This window comes from Phocoena phocoena, chromosome 13 (assembly GCF_963924675.1).
Source record: "Phocoena phocoena chromosome 13, mPhoPho1.1, whole genome shotgun sequence".
In the NCBI taxonomy this organism is placed as follows: Eukaryota; Metazoa; Chordata; class Mammalia; order Artiodactyla; family Phocoenidae; genus Phocoena; species Phocoena phocoena.
The window spans coordinates 13,582,763-13,607,369 of record NC_089231.1 but is presented as its reverse complement, the minus strand read 5'-3'; the positions used below and the strand labels follow the sequence as shown (position 1 = coordinate 13,607,369).

The 24,607-nt window shown below is 38.0% G+C and overlaps 1 protein-coding gene across 5 annotated transcripts in view; it reads left to right on the top strand.

The window, feature by feature from the left end:
- RELCH (RAB11 binding and LisH domain, coiled-coil and HEAT repeat containing) overlaps window positions 1-3,980 on the top strand; it is a 118,723-nt gene extending 114,743 nt beyond the window's left edge. For all 5 annotated transcript variants that reach the window (XM_065889661.1, XM_065889660.1, XM_065889659.1 and 2 more), the window contains one exon: window positions 3,860-3,980. In XM_065889661.1, the coding sequence (XP_065745733.1) occupies window positions 3,860-3,980 (121 nt within the window). The remainder of the gene's footprint in view (window positions 1-3,859) is intronic.
- Window positions 3,981-24,607: the final 20,627 nt, after the last annotated feature.

Genomic DNA, 24,607 nt, shown 5'->3' with positions numbered 1-24,607 from the left:
GTTCAAGCCCTGGTCCGGGAAGATCCCACATGCCGGGAGCAACTAAGCCCGTGCGCCACAACTACTGAGCCTGTGCTCTAGATCCCAAGGGCCACAACTACTGAAGCCTGCACACCTAGAGCCCATGAGCCCATGCTCCACAACAACAGAAGCCACTGCAAGGAGAAGCCCGTGCACCGCAACGAAGAGTAGCCCCTGCTTGCCACAACTAGAGAAAGCCCACACGCAGCAACGAAGACCCAATGCAGCCAAAAATAAATAAATAAATAAAATAATTTTTTTTGAAAGTGCAGCATTTACGAGAAGCTTAACTGAGAAATAGGAGGCAAATCAGAGTGGTGTCAAAAAATCAAATAGGGGTTTCAAAGAGAAGGAATAGTGATCTTTGATTTGCAAGATATAGTGATGTGGAGAGAGAGAGAACTATTCTAGGACATAAATAATTTTAAAGATAGGCCAGAAGTAAGAGATTCTATAGATTCAGAATCAGTAAGAAATGACAGCTGGTTGGCTATGAGTTGCAAAGGAAAGATCTGAGAATCCCTTGAAAGCCTGCAGTAAGAAGACATTACTTTACAAGGCAGCCCATTTCATTTTTAACAACTCTGTTTTTAAAATATTCCTTTCTCATCCTGAGTTAAAGTCTCCCTTCCTATAACATCTACTCTCTATACCAGGTTTTCATCATTTGGCAGAGGGGTCAGAGTCAGACCCTTTTGTCTAACTGATAAAAATGTAAACTCTTTCTTCAGGAAAAAAAAAAAAAAGCCATAATGTAATGGTTCTTCACTAGAAAGCTTTGTAAAATACATACGTGGGTCCTCTACCCCAGATGGAAAAAATCAGAATCACTGGGGTTACGTCTAGGTGTCCACATTTCAAAAAGTTCCCCCAGGTAATTGTGATGTGCATCAATAGAGCTCTATGGATATATACAGCTGTGCAGATATATATTATATATCTCATTTTTCATGAGTAACACAGAGAGTTATCTTAAGTCTCCTAAATCTTCTCTTCTCCAAACCAAACATTCTTCATTCCTTTCACTTTTATCTCTTATGGTTTCCAGACTCCTTAGCATCATTGTTGCACTCTTCTTAGAATATCATTAACACTTGATGGGGGACTTCCCTGGTGGCGCACACTCCCAGGGAAGCATTCTCCCAATGCAGGGGGCCCGGGTTCGATTCCTGGTCAGGGAACTGGATCCCACACGCATGCCACAACTAAGAGTTTACATGCCACAACTAAAGAGCTGGGCGAGCCGCAACTAAGGAGCCCACCTGCCGCAGCTGAGACCCAGTGCAACCAAATAAAGAAATATTTTTTTAAAAAAGACTTCATGGTATCTCAAGTATTATCTGAGCCATGTATCCTGTTTTTGTAGATACAAACTAAAATCATACTTATCTTTTACTTAACACTGTTTCCTACAGAAAAAAAACAGTACTATAAACCTAGAATGTTAAGGAAAGCCATCATGGAAAAGATAGGGCTTGAGCTGGGAATTAAAAGATGGCTAGACACGAGATAAAAGAAGAAATATTTAAGTTGAGAATGGTTTGAACAATTAGACTAGGCAGACCTGACTCAAGGGGGTCTAGAAGTTAAGTAGTGATGGTTGGTTAAACACACACACACACACACACACACACACATAAGAATTAGATTGCTATGTTTCTTGAATGCCATGCATATTTTATCTTGTAGGTAGTAAGTGACCACTGAAGATTTTGAGAAGGGGTGTGATATAAAGAAGTGATTATTTAAGAGGTGAATCTGACTAATGCAAGGAGGCCAGATCTAAAACTTTTGGAATAATTCAGTTGTAAAGTATTGGCATTAGAAATAAAAGTAAACAATAGAGAAGATGTTGTAGAATAAAGTCACAAGATTTGATGATAGTTTGAAATGGAGAGCCATTATATTCACTGTTGGGAAGAGAGGAAAAGGATAGAACCACTGGCAAGTAAAGAAATGAAAGTGAGTGATAAAAATTCTCCAGAAAATGTGCATAGAGGGAACCTACCTCAACATAATATGGGCCATAAGTGACAAACCCACAGCAAACCTCATACTCAACGGTGAAAAACTGAAAGCATTTCCACTAAGATCAGGAACAAGACAAGGATGTTCACTCTAGCCACGGCAATCAGGGAAGAAAAAGAAATAAAAGGAATACAGATTGGAAAAGAAGTAAAACTGTCATTGTTTGCAGATGACATGATACTATACATAGAAAATCCTAAAGATGCCACCAGAAAACTACTAGAACTAATCAATGAATTTGGTAAATTTGCAGGATACAAAATTAATGCACCGAAATCTCTGGCATTCCTATACACCAACAATGAAAAATCAGAAAGAAATTAAGGAAACACTCCCATTTACCATCGCAACAAAAAGCATGACATACCTAGGAATAAAGCTGCCTAAGGAGATGAAAGACTTGTACTCAGAAATAAAAGTGGGGAGTTATTTCTAAAGTTAGGGTATGAAAAAAAACTTGAGACATTGGCTTTATTGTAGCAAACGGTAATGTGGGACTGGCCCTCAGGAAAAATGTTGTGATTCAATAAATATTTTTGAGTCATCCTATGGAGATGTTACTTAAAACTTATAGAATGAGTAAGTTTTGTAATTGAAGAACTAGAGCCAAATGCTGAGCCTTATGGAGGATTACTTTGTGGGAAGAGGAAAAGCAGCAAGAGAGGGGTATTCAGAGCATGTAGGGTCAGACCAGGTTGATGTACTGGCAGGAGAGCAATGGGAAGAAGAGACTTTCAGGATGGGCATCGTGGTCGGGTATTTAACTGAGTAACTCAGCACACACCTTTAAAGACCACATAGAACCAGAGGTCTTAGGTAGCAGCACATACTTCATGTGTAGATTTAACAGACGTCTGTTGAGCTCCTGTACCTCGCTCGCCACTCATTGTCTTTGACATGTTCAAACATATTCTCTTACTTAGTCCTCAAGATATTTTGCAGTAACAGTTGCAAAATTTTACAGAGGAGGAAACTGAATCACAGTGATTTAAAGCATCTTGGCCAAAGCCACAAGGCCAATAAGCTGGATTCCTGAATCCATTACAGCACAATTGTTGGATCACTGAAAAATTGTCCTTTATCAATACTCTGTTCAGTAATATGATAAACCAGCTGTGTTTAGTAGTCATTTAAATTGTGCTTACTTCCTACACAGAAGGTTGGTCAAAAAGAAAGGAAAAGATATGACACTGTCCATCAAAACTAGTGCAATTGGCAATTGAGGACATGTTTTTTCTCCCCAACCCTGCCCCCCCAAAAAAGTAATATGTCCTAGGATTGTTAAAGACCTCACTGAGATTTCCTTTACTCATCTGTGAAAATAGGGATAATATCTATCTCCCAGGGTTGCTGTAAGAATTAAATGAAGTAATGCTGATAATAAGAAGAATAACTAACAGTTAGAGCATGGTATTACGTGCCTGGCACTGCTAATAAGCACTTTACACTCGTATAATCCTAAATAGCCCTGTGAGGTAGGTACTAGAATTATCTCCATTTTATAGATGAGGAAACGGAGACTAAATAACTTGCCCAAAGTCACACAGCTGGTAAATGACAGAACCGAGATTCAGTCTCATTCCACACTTTCTCCTAATCCCTATACCACACTGCTTCCTTTAAAAAAACAATGAACATGAAAGCTGCTAACCTATTATGGTACCAAAAAACTCTACTCCATAAATACTAGTTTCCCTTTTGTGATACCAGTTCAGAATGCATTTATTAATGTTATACTACTAAAGAAATGAAAAAATAGATATTTTAGTTTTTTAATTGCTTTACACGAATTTCAAAATTTCTTTCCTAGCTCAATGTCAATTGCTGCAAGCTTAGTGAGTGAAGATACAAAGACCAAGTTTTTGAACAAAATGGGCCAGTTGACAACATCAGGTGCCATGTTGGCCAATGTGTTTCAGAGAAAGAAGTAAAAGCAGGAAGGAAGCCCCCAGTAAACACTAAATGGACCTCAAGCAGACTGGTTCCTTGTACTTGAAGTACTTGCCTTTTTTTATTTCTTTTTTATGTTCTTGCATTATAATTTTATCTTAACCTCCAAAGATATTTGCACTGCTTTTGATTATTGCTGTATATCTGTTAATTTTGGAGTTACAACTGTGGTGATAAAAAATTGAGTTGATAGTCTGTACCAAGTCCCTCCTCTATGTTCTTGTCTTTCAGAATAATTATATATATATATATATATATATATATATATATATATATATGGTTTTTTTTTAATTTTTGGATGGGATATTAGCAAATATCTGTATGATACACTAAGCTATTACAGTGGTACTTAAAATAATGTAAATTTGCAGTCATTGTTATAAAGTAATAAAAGTGGAGATTACTTAAGTATTTAAATTATGAAAGAATAATGCAGACTTTTTATTGTTTCTTAACTGACTAGAAAGAGCCACCAGCATTACTCTGTGCCTTTTGGACTTCAGTTTGTGTGTCTGTAGGAATTGTGTGCATTCCATTCACACAGTGTTTATAATACTGCAATGAATTTGAATTGCAAATCCTACAGTAAGTAGATAATAATGAAACTTTCAATATTTCAGCACTCTCATGAATATTCTTTAAGTGCTATTTAAACCTCCCCATCACTTACATGCATATAATGGACTTACCTGAGGAAACCCAGCACAGAAGCATGGGGAGTGGTTAACCAAGGTGAATTTTACATACTGGTGTGTAGTAGATTTAAATTCTCAAAACTAAATTTAAGTAAGAAGACCTAACAATTGTGACATTTTTTCCCAAACCGAAATACAGAAGAAAATAATGGTTTGAATCTAATATTTAACACCTATTTACATAAAACATTTTATTAAGATGTTTTCTAATGATTTTAATTTCAGAGATTATCTTTTCATTCTGTGTGTTACAGAGAAGTACAGAAAAGTTCAGGACATTTGGGGGCTGCTTTTTTCCCTCTAAACTAAAAATGACATTGGCTAAATTATTACTGGTTAGTCATCACCTTGTCCCTTAAAGTCAGTGACTATTCTTGTGTTTGATATATATTACATAGAGTCTTAAGTTAGTGTACCGTTCCACTGGAATTTGACAGTTGTCTTTAAAGTAACGCAACTTGAAGTAGAAAAGAGTGGTCCTGGACATAGAAGGGAGGTGGTTGGTTTAAGGGGTTAATGTGAGGCCTTTTTGAAAAATGCATATTTTGGTAAAGAGAATTCTCTTTTGAGCACAGCTGATACAAATGGGTGATTGTCATGTTTGTTGTATAAACTGGTTTAATACACTTGGAACATAGGTGGATTATATTCACTTCCTGGGAAAGCTAGCTTACCACATATTAAAGCTTATAAAATAAGTTGCCATAGGCAAAGCCATTTAAAAAGTTTATTCTGAAATTATTTCTTTCACCTACAGTGAAATAATTGTTAAGTAACTAGTCTTTACGGAAACTGTTGGATTCTAGGCATTCCTGAGAAATTGAAAGTGGCTACCTTTCATGTCAAAAATGTTGATCTATTATAAATAAAATGTTTTTGCATACTTGTTTTGGTTTTGGTTTTTACTATGTGTGTTTATTTTCATTTTGAAACACTATATCCTACATCCAAGCAAAATGAAATGAGAAAGTGTATGTTCATTAAAATATATTTTATTTTAAGAATATAAGCTATATAAATTACCTGTTTTAGTTTACTTTTACTAAAAAAAGATGTATAAAATTAATACATTTCCGAGGTGATTTAAAGAAAAAATGTTTAAATTCTTATTTGCTTTGAACTGTAGTAGAATTAGTATGTTTATTACCTGGTGAATAAATATAATATATTTTTAATGTGATAATTTTTATTAATTTGTGACTCCATTTATCTAAATGCTAATGGTTTTTTTGGAAAGGCACCAGCTAGCAAGATACACAGTATATCTCAAGTGAGTCCCCCTTATTATGCTGTTAAATATATTAATGTCAGTAAGACTTCCCATTTATTTTCACATTGATTTTTATGGTAAAATATGGATTCTTTAAACACAAGACAGTCACTAATCACTGAAACTGCGTGTGTTCTTCCAAAACAAGCTGTAAAACTCCCATCCTCACTCTTTTTAAACAGAAGTAAAAGTGATACAAATTAAAGTTAAGTTTGCAAAGTAATGAAAAGTTAATTTGAAATTATGCTCCAAAGCAAGCCAGAGACTAAAATTTTTCAGAAATCCAGAAGTGCCATAGTTAACAATTTTGCTGAATTATTCCAAGAGCGATGCTTGAGTAGTAGCACTGTCTACCTCTCTATACATAGTATCCTTGACCTTCATTTGTTTCCATCAGTGCACCTTTTGAAAGATTACTTTGCTAAACATCAGATTGACTTACAACCTGAATGAAATTGTGAGTAATTTAAGTAATTTTAATGGGATATCAATTCAAGGTGCTATCAAACTTCCTTTTCTTACAGAAAAAAAAAAAAATTGGTTCAAATAGTCTCTGAACTAAAATTTAGGGAGGTGAAATCAGTGTGGGCTGAATTGTCTTTTCATGACCCTGATTTTTAACATAAACTATTTTAGACCATTATTTGACCTTTAAGGACATAACTTTGTCTAGACCTACCTTGTTGATCTTTGAACAGTGATAGCCAACTGCCGCTAACGTTTTGTGCTGATTACCAATTTCGTAACTACTTTTTGTGTAAATAATGTATATTTAAAGAGCTTTATAATTGGCTACTCTAATTCCTAAAATTCTCCAGATTGTCCAGGTAACAATATTCCAACTTTATTTTGGTTGTTAACTCTCTTACAAGCAAACTGTGAAATAAATTTAGCCTTTCATATGAATAGACTTGTTTGAAAGTTGTAATGTAACGTTGCAGTGTTCTTGGTTTGTTACCATTTTATTTCTGTATGTTTAAAAATAATATGTTAAAGCTATATGCTACTAATCAAAAATAGTAAATGTATCTGCATATTGGTAAAATAATTGGATTTTAGACTATTTTTATACTACATAAGGATGCTCTGTATGCATTTCATCTGTGGAGTCTGTGTTCTAATCACAATCTGAGAGTGCCACATCTCATCATTCCTATTTTTCCTTCAGGACTAACTACAGGAAACTTTGTGTTGATTGCCTTCTTTATGTTTTACTTTGTTTGCGTATTTTAAAAAATCTTAAAATAAAAAGTTCCATTCACTGTAAGAGCATACCAATCATAAAGTACACAATAGTTAATATAAACTTACCACAGTATTTTAAAAGTTTATTATGTGTTTTTGATAGCATATAAATAATTCCTTCAGTTCAGTGTGGTGAGGAATGTAAATTATTTGCTTTTCTCCAGAGAGTCTTCAGTAATATCTGGAAAGTTCTGTTCAAAGCATGTCTATATTAGAGGACTGTTTGCGCGTGGGCTTTTTCTAGTTGCGGCGAGTGGGGGCTACTCTTCGTTGAGGTGCGCTGGCTTCTCATTGCAGTGGCTTCTCTTGTTGCAGAGTACGGGCTCTAGGCGCGCAGGCTTCAGTAGTTGTGGCTCGCAGGCTCTAGAGCGCACGGACATCAGTAGTTGTGGCACACGGGCTTAGTTGCTCTGCGGCACGTGGGATCTTCCTGGACCACGGGTTCGAACCCGTATCCCCTGAATTGGCAGGTGGATTCTTAACCACTGCACCACCGGGGAAGTCCTGTTTTACTATTTTAATTCCTTTTATTTCGTTAAAGATTACTCCATTATATTTATTTCAATTAGATCATTTCATGAATAGATTTCTTGAGGGACTTTAATGTAGCAATATTTATGTTGTCTGTAAACTACCATTTTGTGTCATTATAGGTATTAAATTCTTTGTCAGTAATGTTATTTAGGGTTGTCATTTGTTGATAGCAGTCTGCTTTTTAAAATTTTAAACTACTATCTTGGTGGAAAAGCAACCCTCTCTTGAACTGTTGGCATTTGCAACCTTGGATATTTTTAGATACGGATTTTCAAAAAAGCTGGAAATATTATAAATATCTCTATATGAAATATGCATTGTTGGATAGTACTAATAATTTCTCATTGACTTTATGATTTCATAGATGCTTTATCTTTATTTCTGACAATTACTTGACAGTTCTTTAAATTTTTAGCTTTCTCTGTTTGTAAGCTGTCCGTCATGTATCAAATAACAAACTTATAATGAATGCTTTAATAATGTAAATCATTTCCTAATTTATTTTTATATGGATTTTATAAATATAGTCACCTTTCTAACAAATTCTTTTGTCTTACCATCAAAGAGAATGAAAATAATAATATGCTTTCTATTCCTCAGAAGACTTTATGAAAATTACATAATAGTAAACCTGAAAGTGTTTTAGCACTTCTAAAGTTTTATGAAAGGTCAAAGTGAAATTTTAAATTTTAAATTACTGAATCACTAAAGTGTGGATAACCCCCTCCCTCATGCTTTTGTTTTCTAGTAAGTGCACAGGTTACCATGCCAGGCATGATTTATCTAATACTGCAGTAGAAGAGGCAGAAACTACTTTTGATGGTTACTTTGGCCTACTTTGACCTCTCCCAGAGTCTCCAACCTAGTGAAGACTGGTAAGGTAAATTTGCTCTTTAGGGACTTCCCTGGCAGTCCAGTGGTTAAGACTGTGCTTCCACTGTAGGGGGCGCGAGTTCAATCCCTGGTCAAGGAATTAAGCTCCCACGTGCTGTGCAGTGAAGCCAAAAAACAATTTTTTTTGGCTCTGTATTTACTAAAACTTGTGATTAAATTAAAATTTTTTCAAAGACCCAAATAAATTAATTTGATAGATTCATTTTCCATTACATAAGTTGTTTAGGTTTTGAAAAAGTTTTACCCTCTGCATCCCCACTGTTGTCTGTTAGTATACATTTTATTCTTATAGTAACTAGCTTTGACATGTAGTTTGAAATTCCAGGCTCTTTGCAACTAAAGTTTTCATACTGAGGAAAGCAAAATAAGAACCGGCATTTCTTGAAAATAATTGGCTGTAAATAAATCTACTGTTATCTAAGAGAAGGAAATCCTTCCGTTAACCATGGACCAATAAAAAAAAAGAATTCAGGGCTTCCCTGGTGGCGCAGTGGTTGCGAGTCCGCCTGCCGATGCAGGGGACGGGGGTTCGTGCCCCGGTCCGGGAGGATCCCACATGCCGCGGAGCGGCTGGGCCCGTGAGCCATGGCCGCTGAGCCTGCGCGTCCGGAGCCTGTGCTCCGCAACGGGAGAGGCCGCAGCGGTGAGAGGCCCGTGTATCGCCAAAAAAAAAAAAAAAAAAAAAGAATTCAGGTTTCTTGCTGAAGCTACAAAAGTCTTCATAAGGAGGTAAATGCTACATATCAAATTTAGAGACCATTTTGCTTTCTTTGTCATACTACAGAAACACTTAATATTGTAATCATCCTCAAGAAATTATGAAGAGGTGACAGAAGACTAGAGATGAACAAATGTCCTGATTTTAAAAATGAGAAGCCAGTAGATTTTATAAATGTGGATTCCCATCTAGTTCTCAATTTATATAAAGCCTCTTCAAGTTGGCCCTTTCTGACCACCCAATTCAAAGTAACCATTGTAATTCCCTAATCAGCCTGGTTTATCTTTTTCATGATTCTTACCAGCACTCATTTTCTTATTTTTTACTGTCCGTCTCTCTCACTAGACTCAGCTCCATAAGAGAAAATGTTGTCTATCCTTTTCAACCAGTGTCTCTCCAGTACTTGAAGAATGGTATATGGTAGGTACTCAACAAATATTGATTGAATGAATTAATGAATTGTTGAGCTTGATATCAATTCTATGCAAGTTTTCTAATTAGATTAAAAGAGTGATTATGAGGATAATCAGAAGTCCCCAAAACAGTATGAGTTTACTGAGACCACATTCTGAACTAACCTAATGTCCTTTTCATAGAGCCATTATATTTTGATCAGGAGAATTGTGTAGTCTTGTGCATTGGAGCTCAGCAAAGTATCTGACTGTTTCTCTTAATGTCCTTATTTATTTCCAAGGTAGAAAATATGGGTAAATAAAAGTGCAGATTAAGAGCTGTGCCAGGTGCATATGGCCTAAAAAGCTCTCGGAGCTTGTATTCATATCTCTGGCTCCCTGGGCAGTGCCTTTAACAACAAACCTTACCATGTGTCCTAAGCCATTTGTAAATGTAGGGAAACCACCCCTTTCTAAGGATTATAAAGTCATTCACCATTCAACCTGTGTATTATTTATGGAGTACCTATGTTGTGCTAGGCATGGGATGCAATGAACGAGACCAACAGAGAACAGAGCTTGCAGCCAGGCAAGGAAACAAACAGGTTGAGAGGGAAGGGCTGAGGAGGACTTACCTTAATTAGGGTGATTATTTTGGAAGGCCTCTTTAAGGTGACATTGTACCTGAAAACTAGGAAGAATGGACTTTAACTATTTGGAAAGAGGAAGAGAAGAAAGAGCAGTATATGCATAAGCCTTGGTGTATTTAAGGAACTGGAAAAAGAAGGCCAGTGTGGCTGGAGCATTTTGAAATGAGATGGAGTATCAAAAGCTGAAATTGGAGAGGGGTATAGCCAGATCACAGAAGGCCTTGAACACTATGGTTAGAAGTTAGAAAGGGAAGCCTTTGCATAGTTGAAGTAGTAGAATGACTTGATCCAATTTACATTTCGATTAGATATGCTTTGTAAGAATGCTTTGGAAAAGGGTATGAGTCTAGGCTGCAGACAAGCTAATGCAGCAATCTAAGCAAGAGATGATGGCAGCTTGGACAGAAATGGAGGGAAAAAGGCAGATCTGAGATATATATATATACACTTTTTTTTTTCTTTTTTGGCTGTGTTGGTTCTTAGTTGCTGCGCGCGGGCTTTCTTTAGTTGCAGCGAGCGAGGGCTACTCTTCATTGCGGTGTGCGGGCTTCTCATTGCGGTGGCTTCTCTTGTTGCAGAGCATGGGCTCTAGAGCACAGGCTCAGTAGTTGTGGCTTGAGGGCTTAGTTGCTCCACGGCATGTGGGATCTTCCCGGACCAGGGCTCGAGCCCATGTTCCCTGCATTGGCAGGCAGATTCTTAACCTCTGCGCCACCAGCGAAGTCCCTGAGATATATTTTGAAAGTAGAATTGGCATGACAGGTTGGGTATGAAGAGTGAGGGAAAGAGAAAAACCAAGATGTCACTGAGATTTCTGTCTGAAATAATTTGAATAAATAATGAGTGATAACAATAGTAAGGAAGTAAGGTAAAGAACAAGTTTTAGGAGCGAATCTACAATTTTGTTTTAGATGTGTCAAATTGGAGATGTCTGAGAGTTACCTGTCTAAATATCAAGAAGTTAGCTATACAGGTCTGGATCTCAACAGAGGTCAGGATTGAAAATATAGATTATGGAGTCAACAATATTTGACTAAATCCATGGAAGTAAATGAGATGGCCCTGGGGAGAGAGTAACCGTGGAGAAGAGTATCCAAGTCTGGGACACTCCCATATTTGGAAATTCAGCAGAGCAAGAGGAACTACTAAGAGGTTCAAGAGGAGTGAGGTAGGAGGGAAACCAAGAAAGTGTGGCATCTTGGAAGCCAAGAGAAGAGTGTTCCAAGGAGGGTCAATTGCTACTCAGCAGTCAGGATGAGGATGGATCTGAAATCTGGTGGAAGATTAAAGTCACTGATGACTTCAATAGTAGTTTCAGTGGATTGGTGGAAATAGAAGCCTTATTGGAGTGGGCTAAAGAGAGACAATGACTAGAGATGACAGCTCTTTCAAGAAATGTTGCCATAAAGGGGAGCAGAAGTACTGGTAGCTAGAAATGAACATGAGGTCACGTAGGTAAGTTTTTTAACATAAGAAGTTAGATCCTTTTCATATGCTGGTGAGAATAAGCCAGTAAATTGAGAGATAGTGATGATGCAACAGCAACAACAGGCAACAACTGCAAGAGTGAAATCCTTGAGAAGGCAAGAGGGGGTGAGATTCAGAGCACAAATGCAGCCTGGCCTCTTCTGTAATTGGAGAGAAAGCAGAGAATAGATACACTTGGAGGTAATTTGGTAGATTTAGTGGTGGGAAGGTTTGGGGGTTTCCATTCAATTTCTTCTCAGTGAAGTATGAAGCAAAGATGTTAGCTTGGCTGTCATGTGGAAAGTATTGGAGGTTTGAGGAGAAAGAAGGTAGAAATGGTTGTCTCCAAGAATGGCAGAGTGAATTGAGGGAATTGTAGGATTGCCAAGCAATTTTGAAAGCCCATTTTAGAATAGTAATTATGAATTTAAAGAAAGACAGTTAACACAATTGTGGGGTTATTTTTTTGTTTGTTTCTTCCAGACAAAATTAACTGTTCAGGAGCAGATGTGAAGATACACAAAATAAAGTATAACCATGTCTGGGTTTTTCTAGATGCATAAGAGGAGGAGAAAAGACAAGGACATTAAAGCTCTTGCAAAGAAATGATTACAGTGATGGACCATAGACTAAACTGGGAAAGGGGGAAAATGAGATACTGGAATGAGGGGGGAAATAAATAATCTGAGGGATGGGTCTCAGTAAAGTAAATATGTAAGTAAACTGGAAAGATACTTCCTTTGAGAGTAGAAATGGAAAGCAAATAATATACCTGTTCTACCTCCAGCCTTTAAAGTACAGAGGTTTGTGGGAACAAAATTGAAAAGCCTCCACTTTAAAGAATAGCAGGGAAGGTGATGTCTTAGGGGTAGTCAGCTTTCAGTTAGTATAAGATGAACAAGAGACTCTTCAAGAGAAGAGGTTGAGGAGGTAGATAAGAAAGTTGAAGTCACCATGAGTTCCCATGTGCCCAGTGGGTGGTGGGGAAGGGTTAGAGATTAAGTAACTTTAAGGAATGTTCAGAGTGGCTCAGGGGCAAGAGCTCAGGTCAGAAAAAGCTTGGGCTTCTGATGAGTGAGGTAAGTGGGTTTGTGAAATGCAGTAGACTGACAGTCTCTGAGAAAATGGGTCCATTGGGCACCTGTACTCTCTGAAAGTCAAAATGTTCCTGATAGTGGCAAAACTTCAAGTTATTCACCATGAAGTATGCTAGCTAGGGTTTTCGTAGATATTCTTTATAAAGCTGAGGATGTTCCTCTTCTATTCCTAGGTTACTGAGTTTTTATCATAAATAGGTGTTGGATCTTGTCAAGTGTTTTCTTCTGCATTTATTGATATGATCATGTGGTTTTTCTTCTTTAGCCTGTGAATGTGATGGATTTACATAATTGATTTTCAAATGTTGAGTCAGCCTCTCATACCTAAGATGAATCCCACTTGGTTGTGGTGCATAATTCTTTTTATACATTGTTGGATTCCATTTGCTAATATTTTGTTGAGGATTTTTATGTCTGTGTGCATGAGAGATATTGGTCTGTAGTTTTCTTTTCTTGTAATGTCTTTGTTTAGTTTTGGTATTAGGGTAACATTGGCCTCATAGAATGAGTTAGGAAGTATTCTCTCTGTTTCTGTCTTCTGAAAGAGGTGGCAGAGAATTGATACAATATCTTCTCTAAATGTTTGGTAAGAATTCACCAGTGAACCCATGTGGGACTAGTACTTTCTGTTTTGAAAGGTTATTAACTATTGATTCAGTTTCTTTAATGGACATAGGCCTATTCAGATTGTATCTTGGATGAGTTTTGGCAAATTGTGTCTTTCAAGGAACTGATCCATTTCATCTAGGTTATCAAATTTGTGGGCATAAAGTTGTTTACAGTATTCCTTTATTATCTTTTTAATGTCCATGGGATCTGTAGTGATGTCCCCTCTTTCATTTCTGATAATAGTAATTTGTGTCTTCTCTCTTTCTTTGTCTCTCTCTTTCCTGGTTTGAGGATTATTGGTTTCATTGATCTTTTCAAAGAATCAGCTTTTGGTTTTGTTGATTTTTCTCTATTGATTTCCTATTTTCAATTTCAATGATTTCAGCTCTAACTCCTATAATTTCTTTTTTTCTACTTCTTTGGATTGAATTTGCACTTCTTTTTCTAGTTTCCTAAGGTGGAAGCTTAGATGACTGATTTTATATCTTCTTTTCTAATATATGGATTCAAGGTTGTAAGTTTCCCACTTAGCACTGCTTAATGCTGCATCCCACAAATTTTGATAAATTTTATTTTCATTTTCATTTAGTTCAAAATATTTTAAAATTTCTCTTGAGGTTTCTTCTTTGGCCCATATGTTATTTAGAAGTTGTTTAGTCTCCACGTATTTTGGGATTTTCCAGTTATCTTTCTTTTACTGATTTCTAGTTTAATTCCATTGTGGTCTGAGAACAGATACATCTAACTTCTTTAAAATTTGTTAAGATATGTTTTATGTCCCAGAATATGGTTTATATTGGTGAATGTTCCATGTGAGCTTGAGAAAAATGTGTTTTCTGCTGTTGTTGAATGAAGTAGCCTACAGATGTCAATTATACCCAGTTAACTGATGGTGTTGTTGAGTTCAACCATGCTCTTATTGATTCTTATGCCTCCTAAATCTGTCCATTTTGAGGGAGGTGTGTTGAAGTGTGCAACTATAGTAGTGGATTAATCTATTTCTTCTAGCAGTTCTATCAGTTTTTGCCTCATGTATTTTGATGCTTTGTTATTAGGCACATACACTTTAAGGATTGTTATATCTTCTTGGAGAACTCTTTATCATTATGTAATGCCCCTCTTTATCCCAGACAAAGTTTCCTTTGTCTGAAATCTGCTCTGCCTGAAATTAATATAGCTACTCTCACTTTCTTTTTATTAGTGTTAACATGGCATATCTTTCTCCATCCATTTACTTTTAATCATGTGTCTTTATATTTAAAATGGATTTCTTATAGACAACATATAGTTAGGTCTTGGTTTTTGATCCACTCCAACAATCTCTTTTGATTGGTACCTTTAAACCATTGATGTTTAAAGTGATTATTGAGGGACTTCCCTGGTGGTGCAGTGAGTAAGATTCCGTGCTCCCAATGCAGGGGGCCTGGGTTTGATCCCTGGTCGGGGAACTAGATCCCTCATGCATGCTGCAAGTAATAGTTCATATGCCGCAACTAAGAGTATGCATGCCACAACTAAGAGTTCGTGTGCCACAACTAAGAGTCTGCGGGCGGCAACTAAAAGATCGCACATGCTGCAACTAAACATCCTGCATGCCGCAACAAAGATCCTGCACGCTGCAGCTAAGACCCGGTGCAGCCAAAATAAATAAATAAATGTTTAAAAAAACAAAATGATTATTGATATAATTGGATTAATATCTACCATACTTGTTACTGTTTTCTATTTGTTGTCCTTGTGCTTTGTTCATATTTTTGTCTTCCACTCTTTTTCTTCCTTTTGTGGTTTTGATTAAGCATTTTGTATGATTTCATTTTCTTCCCTTTCTTAGCATATCAATTTTACCTCTTTTTTTTTTTAACTTATTTTAGTGGTTTTCTGAGAGTTTCCAGTATATGTTTACAGCTAATCCAAGTCCACTTTCACATAACACTAGAATGCTTCACGGGTAGTGTGGGTCCCCTATATTAACAAAATAATCCTAATTCCTCCCATCCCTTGTATCATTGCTGTCATTCATTTCACTTATATATAAGCATACATAAGCAATATATATAATATATACATAAGCACACATATGTATATGATGTATACATAAGCAAACATCGTCGATATTATTTTGAAAAATCTTTATCTGTTAGATTAAGTATAAGAAAAAAGTTTTTATTTTACCTTCACTTATTATTTCTTCAATGCCTTACTTTATATAAATCTGAGTTTCTGACCTATGTTACTTTCCTTCTCTCTAAATAACTTCTTTTAACACTTCTTGCAAGGCAGGCCTACGGGCAACAATACCGTCACTTTTTGTTTGCCTGAGAAAGTCTTTAATTCTCCTTCACTTTTGAAGGATAATTTCACTGGTTATACAATCCTAGGTTAGTGAGTTATTTCTCAACATTTAAAAAATGTCTCTCCATTCCTTAGGAGAAGTCAGATATAGTTCTTATCTCTGCTTCTCTAAAGAGCAAAGATTTTTTTTCCTCTGGCTTCTTTCAGGATATTTTTCTTTATCTTTGATTTTCTATAGTTTGAAAATGATAAGCCTGTATGTAGTTTTTCTGGCATTTATCCTGATGGGTGTTCTCTGAGCTTCTTGGATCTGTGGTTGGGCATCTGACATTAATTTGGTAAAATCCTCCATCATTATTGGTTCAATTTTTTCTTCTGTTTCTTTCTCTCTTTCTTCTCTCCTGATATTTCCATTATACATATGTTATAACTTTTGTAGTTGGGTTTTTTTTTCAGTCTTTTTCTGTTTGCTCTTCAATTTTGAGGTTTCTGCTGCTATATCCTCAAGTTCAGAGATTCTTTCCTCAGCCATGTTCAGCCTATTGATAGGCTCATCAAAGGCATTCTTAATTTCTGTACAGTGGTTTCTATCTCTAGCATTTCTTTTTCATTCTTTCCTGGGATTTCTGTCTCTCTGCTTACATTGCCCATCTGTTCTTGCATGCTGTCTACTTTATCCATTAGAGCCCTTAGCATATTTATCATAGTTGTTTTTAAATTCCTAGTCTGATTATCGCAGCATACCTGCCATGTCTGGTTCTGATGCTTGCTCTGACTCTTCAAACTGTGTTTTTTGTCTTTAGTATGCCTTGTGTTTTTTTCCTGATAACCAGACGTGACGTACTAGGTAAGAGCAACTGTTATAAATAGGCCTTTAGTAATGGAGTGGTAGGTGACAGGGGAAGAGAAACATTCTAATGAGTCCTGTGATTAGGTCTCGGTCTTTGTGAGCCTGTGCCTCTGGACTTCGAACTTCGCAAGTGTTTCTCAGCTTTTTCCTCCCCTCTTACGTGGGACAGAATGGCAATAGTGGGCTGGAGTTGGGTATTTCCCTTCCCCAGGTTAGGCTCTGATAATACCCAGCAGCTTAGGCTCTGAGGTTAACTAGTTTTTCTAAGGGCAGGCCTTGTTAGGAAGAACAGAGCACTCTGGTGTATTTCAAAATTGTTTCTTCTCCCCTCCCCCTGCCAGAAGCCCAGGAGATTTTTCTCTGACATCTGCTGTGAGAACCTGGTCAAGCTCCTGGAGGTAAAACTCAAAAACAGTAGGGACCCCTCTATGACTGGGTCCCCCTGGAGTTTTTAACTCTCAGGCTTGTCCACTCTGGGCCTCCAGCAATTGATCAATTACAGTTGTGGTTTTTCTACCCCTGCCCTGGTTCCCACAGAGGTTACAGCTTGTGAGTTTCTGCTCTGGTAACTTGTGATTCTCTGTATTTGCCTGTCAGTCTCTCCAATGTGGGGGGCAGTGGTGTGCCCTGTGACCTCCCTTCTCTTAAATGGATTTAGGAAGATTTATTGATTTTTCAGTTTGTTCAGCTTTTTACTCATTGGGACAGAGTAGCAACTTCCAAGCTCTCTACATGTGGAACCGGAAACAGGAAGCAGCCCAGATTTTTTTTTTTTTTAATGCAAAACACAGAAAAGAGGGTAAAAGTCATATGGGGCAGAAGGGGAGATGAGAGAGATTGGGCAGAAATGTTATTTGAAGAGAGAGTGGCCAAAAATTTTCTCAAACTAACAACATCAAGAAGGACAAGGAACTACAAACAGGATAGATTCAAAGAAAACTAAGCCTACATATGTTATAGTAAACATGCTGGAAAGCAAATACAAGGAGAAAATCTTAAAAGCAGCAACTGCAAGACTGATAGTTGGCTTATTGACAGAAAACAAAGCAATTATATGTTTCAAATGCTGAAAGAAAATAACTGCCACCCTAGAACTTCAAATGAAGGCAATTTAAGATATTTTTAGACACTGTCCCCCTAGAAAAACACCCCCAAAACAGAATTTCTTACCAGCAGACTCACACCAAAGAAAAACCAGAAAACGTTATTCAGGCCAAAGGAAAGTGGTCCTAGGTGGCATCTTAGAGATGCAAAAAGGAATATGGAGCAATAAAAAAGATAAATATGTGGGCAAATTTTAAAATGTCTTATAGGATTTAAAATATACATACCCAACAAAAAGAATACAAGGTGGGGATGGGATGTGATTGATGTTAAAGCAGTCTAAGTTTCCTGCATTGCCCAGGAAATAATAAAAGTACTATTTTGCATTAGACTTTAACAAGTTAAGGATGCATGTTATAATCTCTAGTTTAAGTAACCATTAAAAGAATGTCAAGCTTGTAGACAGGAAGAATAGAATGATTTTTTAAAATCTTTTTTTTTTTGCATGTAATGGTTTCAAAATATATTAAGTAAACAATTACAGAACTAAAGGAAAAATCATCATATAATCATAGTGGAAGTTTTGAATGTTCTTAACCCACTCCTCTCAGAAACTGACAGAGAACAAGCAGTTTAAAAATCAGGAAGGACATGAAAGATTTGAACAACACGACTATAAATTTGACCTGATCATCTTATGAAGAAGTCTGTTGCAAAAGACTTGTAGTTGCAAAATACACATTTATTTTCAAGTGTACCTGGAGCATTTAACAAATGACGATACGCTGTGTCACAGAGCAAATCTTCTCAACAAGTTTCAAAGGACCGAAATCCTACAGAATATGTTCTCTGACCACAGCGGAATTAAGTTATAAATTAATAACAAAAAGGTAACTAGAAAATGCCAAATGTTGAACATGTAAGCAGTGTGCTTTCAAAAGAAACCATAGGTTAAGGAAGAAAGGGTAATGAAGGTTAGAAAACATTTTTATTAAATGATGAAAATTCAAAAATATCAAGCTTGTGAGACAAAACTAAAGCCATGCTTAGAGGGAGCTGTACATAAGCTTTAGATACATAGATTAGAAAAGAAGAAAGGCTTAAGGTCAATTATCTCAATTTCAAGAAGTTTGAAAAGAACTGCAAAGTGGAAGAATCAATAAAATCAGAAATTAATGCAATAGAAAACTCAAAATACAATATGGAAGATGAACAAAGCTAAAAATTTGATTCTAATTAATTGAACTCTGATTAAACCCTAGCAAGACTAACCAAGAAAAAGAGAAGGCATAAATTACCAGTATTAGAAACTAAAAAGAAACCCCTACAAACACTACATCAAAATTAGGAGATTTTATGAATGACTGTATACCAGCAAAGTTAAAAGATTAGATGGAATGAACATATTCCTATTTAAAGACAAACACACACATGAACTACTTACCAAAACCAACACACAAAAAAATAGAAAATCTCTGTGTTCTATGTCTATTAAATACAGTGAACTTGTAATTTAAAACCATGCCACAAAGAAACCCCAATGCCCAAATGGCTTCATCGGTGAATTCTACCAAATACTTAAGGAAAAAAATAACACCATTTATACACCCTTTCAAAGTTCTTCCATATACCTCAATCTTATCCAGCAAAACCCTGACACCAAAACTTGACAAGACCCAATTCAGAAAGGGAACGACAGGCCAATCTCTCTACGAACATAGATAGGAAATTTCCTATTATATTTGGGTGTCATTATGGGATAGTATTGCACCTTGATTTATCTGTGAGTGAACACTGATTTATCAATGGTTTACTTTTAAAAGTTTTATAGGCAAGATGAGTGGAGGAGCAAACCATAACAGGGTAGGTAATAAAAACATTTGTATTTACTAGTCAGCTTTTACTGAAAGATTCGTGAAGTCTTATGTTTACTTAATAAATTTGCTTTTTAAGTGTTTGCTTTAGCTCTGCCCAGTAACTATTTTGTATCACCACGTGAAAAAAATTACATAAGCTGATTAATTCTCATTCTTGCGGACATTCATAAGCATTTCATTAACAAGATAGTGTCTATTTTCAGATGCCTAAATAAAGACCATTAAAATGTAATGCTATAATACTTACAAACCATCCACTAGAAGCAAAAATGATACCCATATTTTTATTTTACCTTTTTGATTCTGAAAACTAAACAGTTCCTGCAGAAGTGGGGAGTAGTGGGGATTTCCGGGGTGAGGTGTGCATTATCCATGTAAAATAATTTTCAAATAAACCTACGATGCCTGTATTTGTATAATGTGTTTTATTTTTCCCCAGTACAAATAAAACAATTCACTGTCACCTGATTACTTTTTAAAAATTGGAAATGTTTACCTTTAATAAATGTTAAAACATCTATTATTTAAAATGAATTTTACATTTATTACATATAACCAAAATTTAATTGTACATGTGCCTATAAATATGGGGCTTATAAAAATCATAAATAACACTTAGTTTCTGTAAATGATGAGCAATCTCTAGCTACAGTGTATGCATCCTTCACTTAATAGAGGAAGATAGTATTTGATTTAACTTACTTCCATGTTTCTCATAATAATGCTATTCATATAGGAAAGATAATGTCCTCAAGCTCATTTTAATGGATCTTGTTGATGACAAATGTATTCTACATTAATCTTTATAAAATATTTGAATTATCTGAGTGATAGCTCTGTAAATACAGTGTTTAAAAGTACTTTCATTTTTTTTCAATTAAACTTGTTTTAGTAGATTTAATATGTTAACATGGACATTCCGTTGTTCAGAGTGCTTCCAAAATCAGCACACTCACCTCTGGGGCTTTCCAAGCAGAAGTTTTAAGTCCCCTAAACTTTTCTGAAAAAAAAAGGAGTTGATGTTGGAAATGTGCCAGGAGTAACCCTTGGTATTTCTCATAAAGTGCCACAGTGAAAGTACCCTCTCCCACAAGTCAGTTCCTTTTATCTAAATCATAATCTCACACACTACTGTTTCCAGAAAGCCTGTCTCCACATTCAAGACAACAGTAGGCCAGATAAATATTTTTTAATCTGTATTTTTTACCATTCCTGTACTTACTTCATCTGGAGTTTTAACATCTGTTTACCAAATTTACAGACCTGTCAGTTAAAATGTAAAAGTACTTTTTCCTCAGTGTAAATAGCTTAGGAACATCAAAAGTTAAAATTATCAGTTTCTCCTTTTCCTTTTGGAACTCACCTAATGTTAAAAATTAGGTGCTTTAACCTAAGTGTCCATCAACAGATGAATGGATAAAGAAGATGTGATATATATATTGTATGTATATAGATACATATACACACACACACAATGGAATAGTACCCAGCCATAAAAAAGAATGAAATAATGCCATTTGCAGCAACATGGATGGAACTAGAGATTATCATACTAAGTGAGGTTAATCAGACAAAGACAAATATATTGCTTATATGTGGAATCTAAAAAAGTGATACAAAAGAACTTATTTACAAAACAGAAACAGACTTACATAGAAAACAAACTTATGGTTACCAAAGGGGAAAGGGGGAGGAGGGATAAATTTTGAGGATGAGATTGACAGATACACACCACTGTATATAAAATAAACCACAAGGATTTACTGTATAGCACAGAGAACTATATTCAACACCTTATAATAACTTATAATGGAAAAGAATCTGAAAAAGAATATATATATAACTGAATCTCTTTGTTGTACACCTGAAACTAACAAAATATTGTAAATCAACTACAGTTCAATTTTTTAAAACCTGAAAAATAAATTCGTGCTTAGTAAGGCAGAACTCACACTCCAGAGCCAGATAGCCAGGGCTTGAATCCCAGCTCTCTCACTTTTCGGCAAGTGACCCTAGGGCAAGTTATTAACCTCTATGCCTCAGTTTCCTCATCTGTAGAATGGGACTAACGACAGTATTTTTTACAAAGCTGTTGTGAGGATTCAATGAATTTGTAAGTGTAAGGATGCTGTTAGTGTTTGCTACTATTATTGTCTCCAGAAACTTCCTCTGCTCAGGTAAATAAATGTTTCTGATTATTGTTTACAACATGGGATGGTATTACTCTGTAACTTGTTTGCTTTACTAGGATATGGAATTGCTTTGTCAAAGGATATTTGCACTTTTATTTTTTTTTTAATCAACACTACCAGACTGCTTTCCAAAAAGCACAAAAGTAACTGGGCAGTGTACCAATCAAGCTGCACAGCAGGGAGTTACAAAGTAAAGCAATTAGCATGATTACAATAGCACAAAGGTGGGAAGGGGAAATGGAAGTATGTCATTCTGAGGTTTTTACAATATACTGAAGTGGCAGAATTTTATCTGAAGGTAGACTGTGATGTCATAGATACATATTGTAAACCCAGAACTGAAAAGAACAAAACAAGAGGTATATAAAATAAGCTAACAATGGAGAAAAAACAGAATCCTAAAAATACTCAAATCATCCAAAAGAAGGTAAGAGGAAAAAAAGGAGCAAAGATGGAACAAACAGAAAACAAACAGCAAGACTTAAACTTCACCATATCTATAATCACATTAAATGTGAATGGCCTAAACACTCCAATCAAGAGACAGAGATTGTCAAACTGGATAAATTGAAAAAGCAAGACCCAATTACATGCTGTCACTTTAAATAGACATAGATAGGTAAAATGACAGAATTAGATATACCATGTAAATGCTATTCATAAGAAAGGTGAAGGGCTATACAGTATCAAAGGTTTCAGAAACCAAAATTTAACCACCGATCAAGGAGAACATGTAATAATGATAAGAGGATCAATTCATCAAAAAGACATAGTAATCCTGAATGTTTATGCCTCTAATCAGAGCTTCAAAAACATGAAATAAAACTGAAAGATCAAGAAAAATAGACAAATCCACAGTTTTTGTTGGAAATTTCCAGTTTTCTCACAAGTAGACAAAATCAATATGGGTATTTCAACCAATTTAACCTAATTGACATTTATAAAACACTTCACCAGCCACAGTGAAATACAGTTTTTCCAAGTGCACATGGAATATTCACTAAGATACACCACTTGCTGGGCTAAAAGTTAAGACAGGTTGATGCTTCTGGAACTCAAAACAATACATTCTATTGACCTGAGGACCAGTGTTTTCACACAGAAAAGTTATCTGTGCAAAGGCTTGGGTGTACGTGTGCATCCAGCATCCACCTGGCACGTGAGAGCTGACGTACTCCTAAGCACATGAGGCAGGGGGCGGAGACAGCGTGGTGGCTGACAGCTTGGAGGAGGCAAGAGGAAGTGGCTTCTGGCCGGAAGACAGAACAAGGGATATGATGAAGCGTGCTCGACGCTATATTGGGTTGATCCTTTCACTGAGCTCTTTGGAATCTCCGATGGAGACCCTCTCCTCGTTAACTCTTGGTCGAGGTGCACCTACTTTGGGAGGCCCCGCCGGGAAGCCTGAGCGCGGGCGCGAGGCGGGGGCCAGGCCGCCGGGCTGTCTTCCTTCCCCGGAAGTCCGGCCCCAACAGTCCTGGGATGCAGGCCGGCCGCGTCTGTGACCGTGAAAGACACCCGAAGGCAGGTCGCGTACAGGGGTGCACACTGCGGCAGAAGACGCGGGAGGCGGGCGCGGAGAGCACCCCAGGTCGCCCCCCGCGACCCTCACCTCCCAGAATCCTCTCCGTCCCCCCCACCCCCCCAACAAGGCGCGGGAAGCGGACACCGCCCGCCTCGTTCGGGCACCACCTGGCGGGCGGGCGGGCGGGCGGGCGGGAACAGGTGCCCGGCGCTGGGCGGGGCGGGGCCGGGCGGCGGTGGGGCGGGGCGGGGCCGGGCGGCGGTGGGGCGGGGCGGGGCGGAGCGGGGCGGGGCCCGGAGGCGGCGGGGAGGACCGACCCCGAGGCCCCCGGCTGCCGCGCCGCCTGGGCAGCAGAGGCCGCAGAGCGGGCCGCCCAGCCCGCCCCTTCGCGCCATGGACCCGCGCGCCCGGCGGCGCCGCCCGCTGCCCGCGCTGCTTGCGCTCTGCGCGCTGTTCGGCCAGCTGCAGGTAAGGGGGGCCGCCCCGGCTCCCGCTCCCCGCGCGCCGGGTCCCGCGCCCGACGCCTTCGCGGGAACTGAGGAAGGACGCGGCGCGGCGGCTGCCAGACGTACCGAGACCTGGACGGAGCCGCAGGAGCTGAGGATTTGGGGGGCGGAGAGGGCGGAGAGCTGGGGGGGTACGTGTTGGACCGTGGAAGGAGGGAACGGGCGAGTGGAGGGGAACTGGGGTGCAGAACGGAGAGTTGCGGGACCCCAGCACCCGGACACGGGCGCTTCCAAAAGTCCTACTTAGTGGCAGGCTTTGGTGGTGCCGTTTATTCTCTAAACATTTCTGGAGCGTCTGCGAGGTGCCCCCTCAGTGTAGCTGCTGCTGAGGTAGCAGCGTGGACACAGACCCTTCCCCGCGAACAGGAGAAAAAGCGAGGGAAAAATTCGGAGCCGCGGACAGTGCCCACGTTAAGTAACCATCCCAACATACGATTTCTCCTTTCGGGCCATTTTGGCCCCGCCAGAGCTCTCGGTCCTTCCCTCTAACTGGGCTTTACACGCTCTCCCCACCTCAGCTTCGCTGGTAGTCTGAAGACTAGAGTGATGCTCGCCTCCCGGGCGTGTGGTGAAACAGGATTTGGTAGTTTATTCAGAAAGGCTGACATCAGATTTCTTTCTTATACTCCCCTCTTTTTTATGTCTCCCTTCTCCCCTCCGACTCCTCCCTACAGTTTAAGGTCCACCGGCTCAGGTTCTGGCCCAGAATGACATAGAATCACTTGTTCTCAGAACCCTTCTGATGATGTTA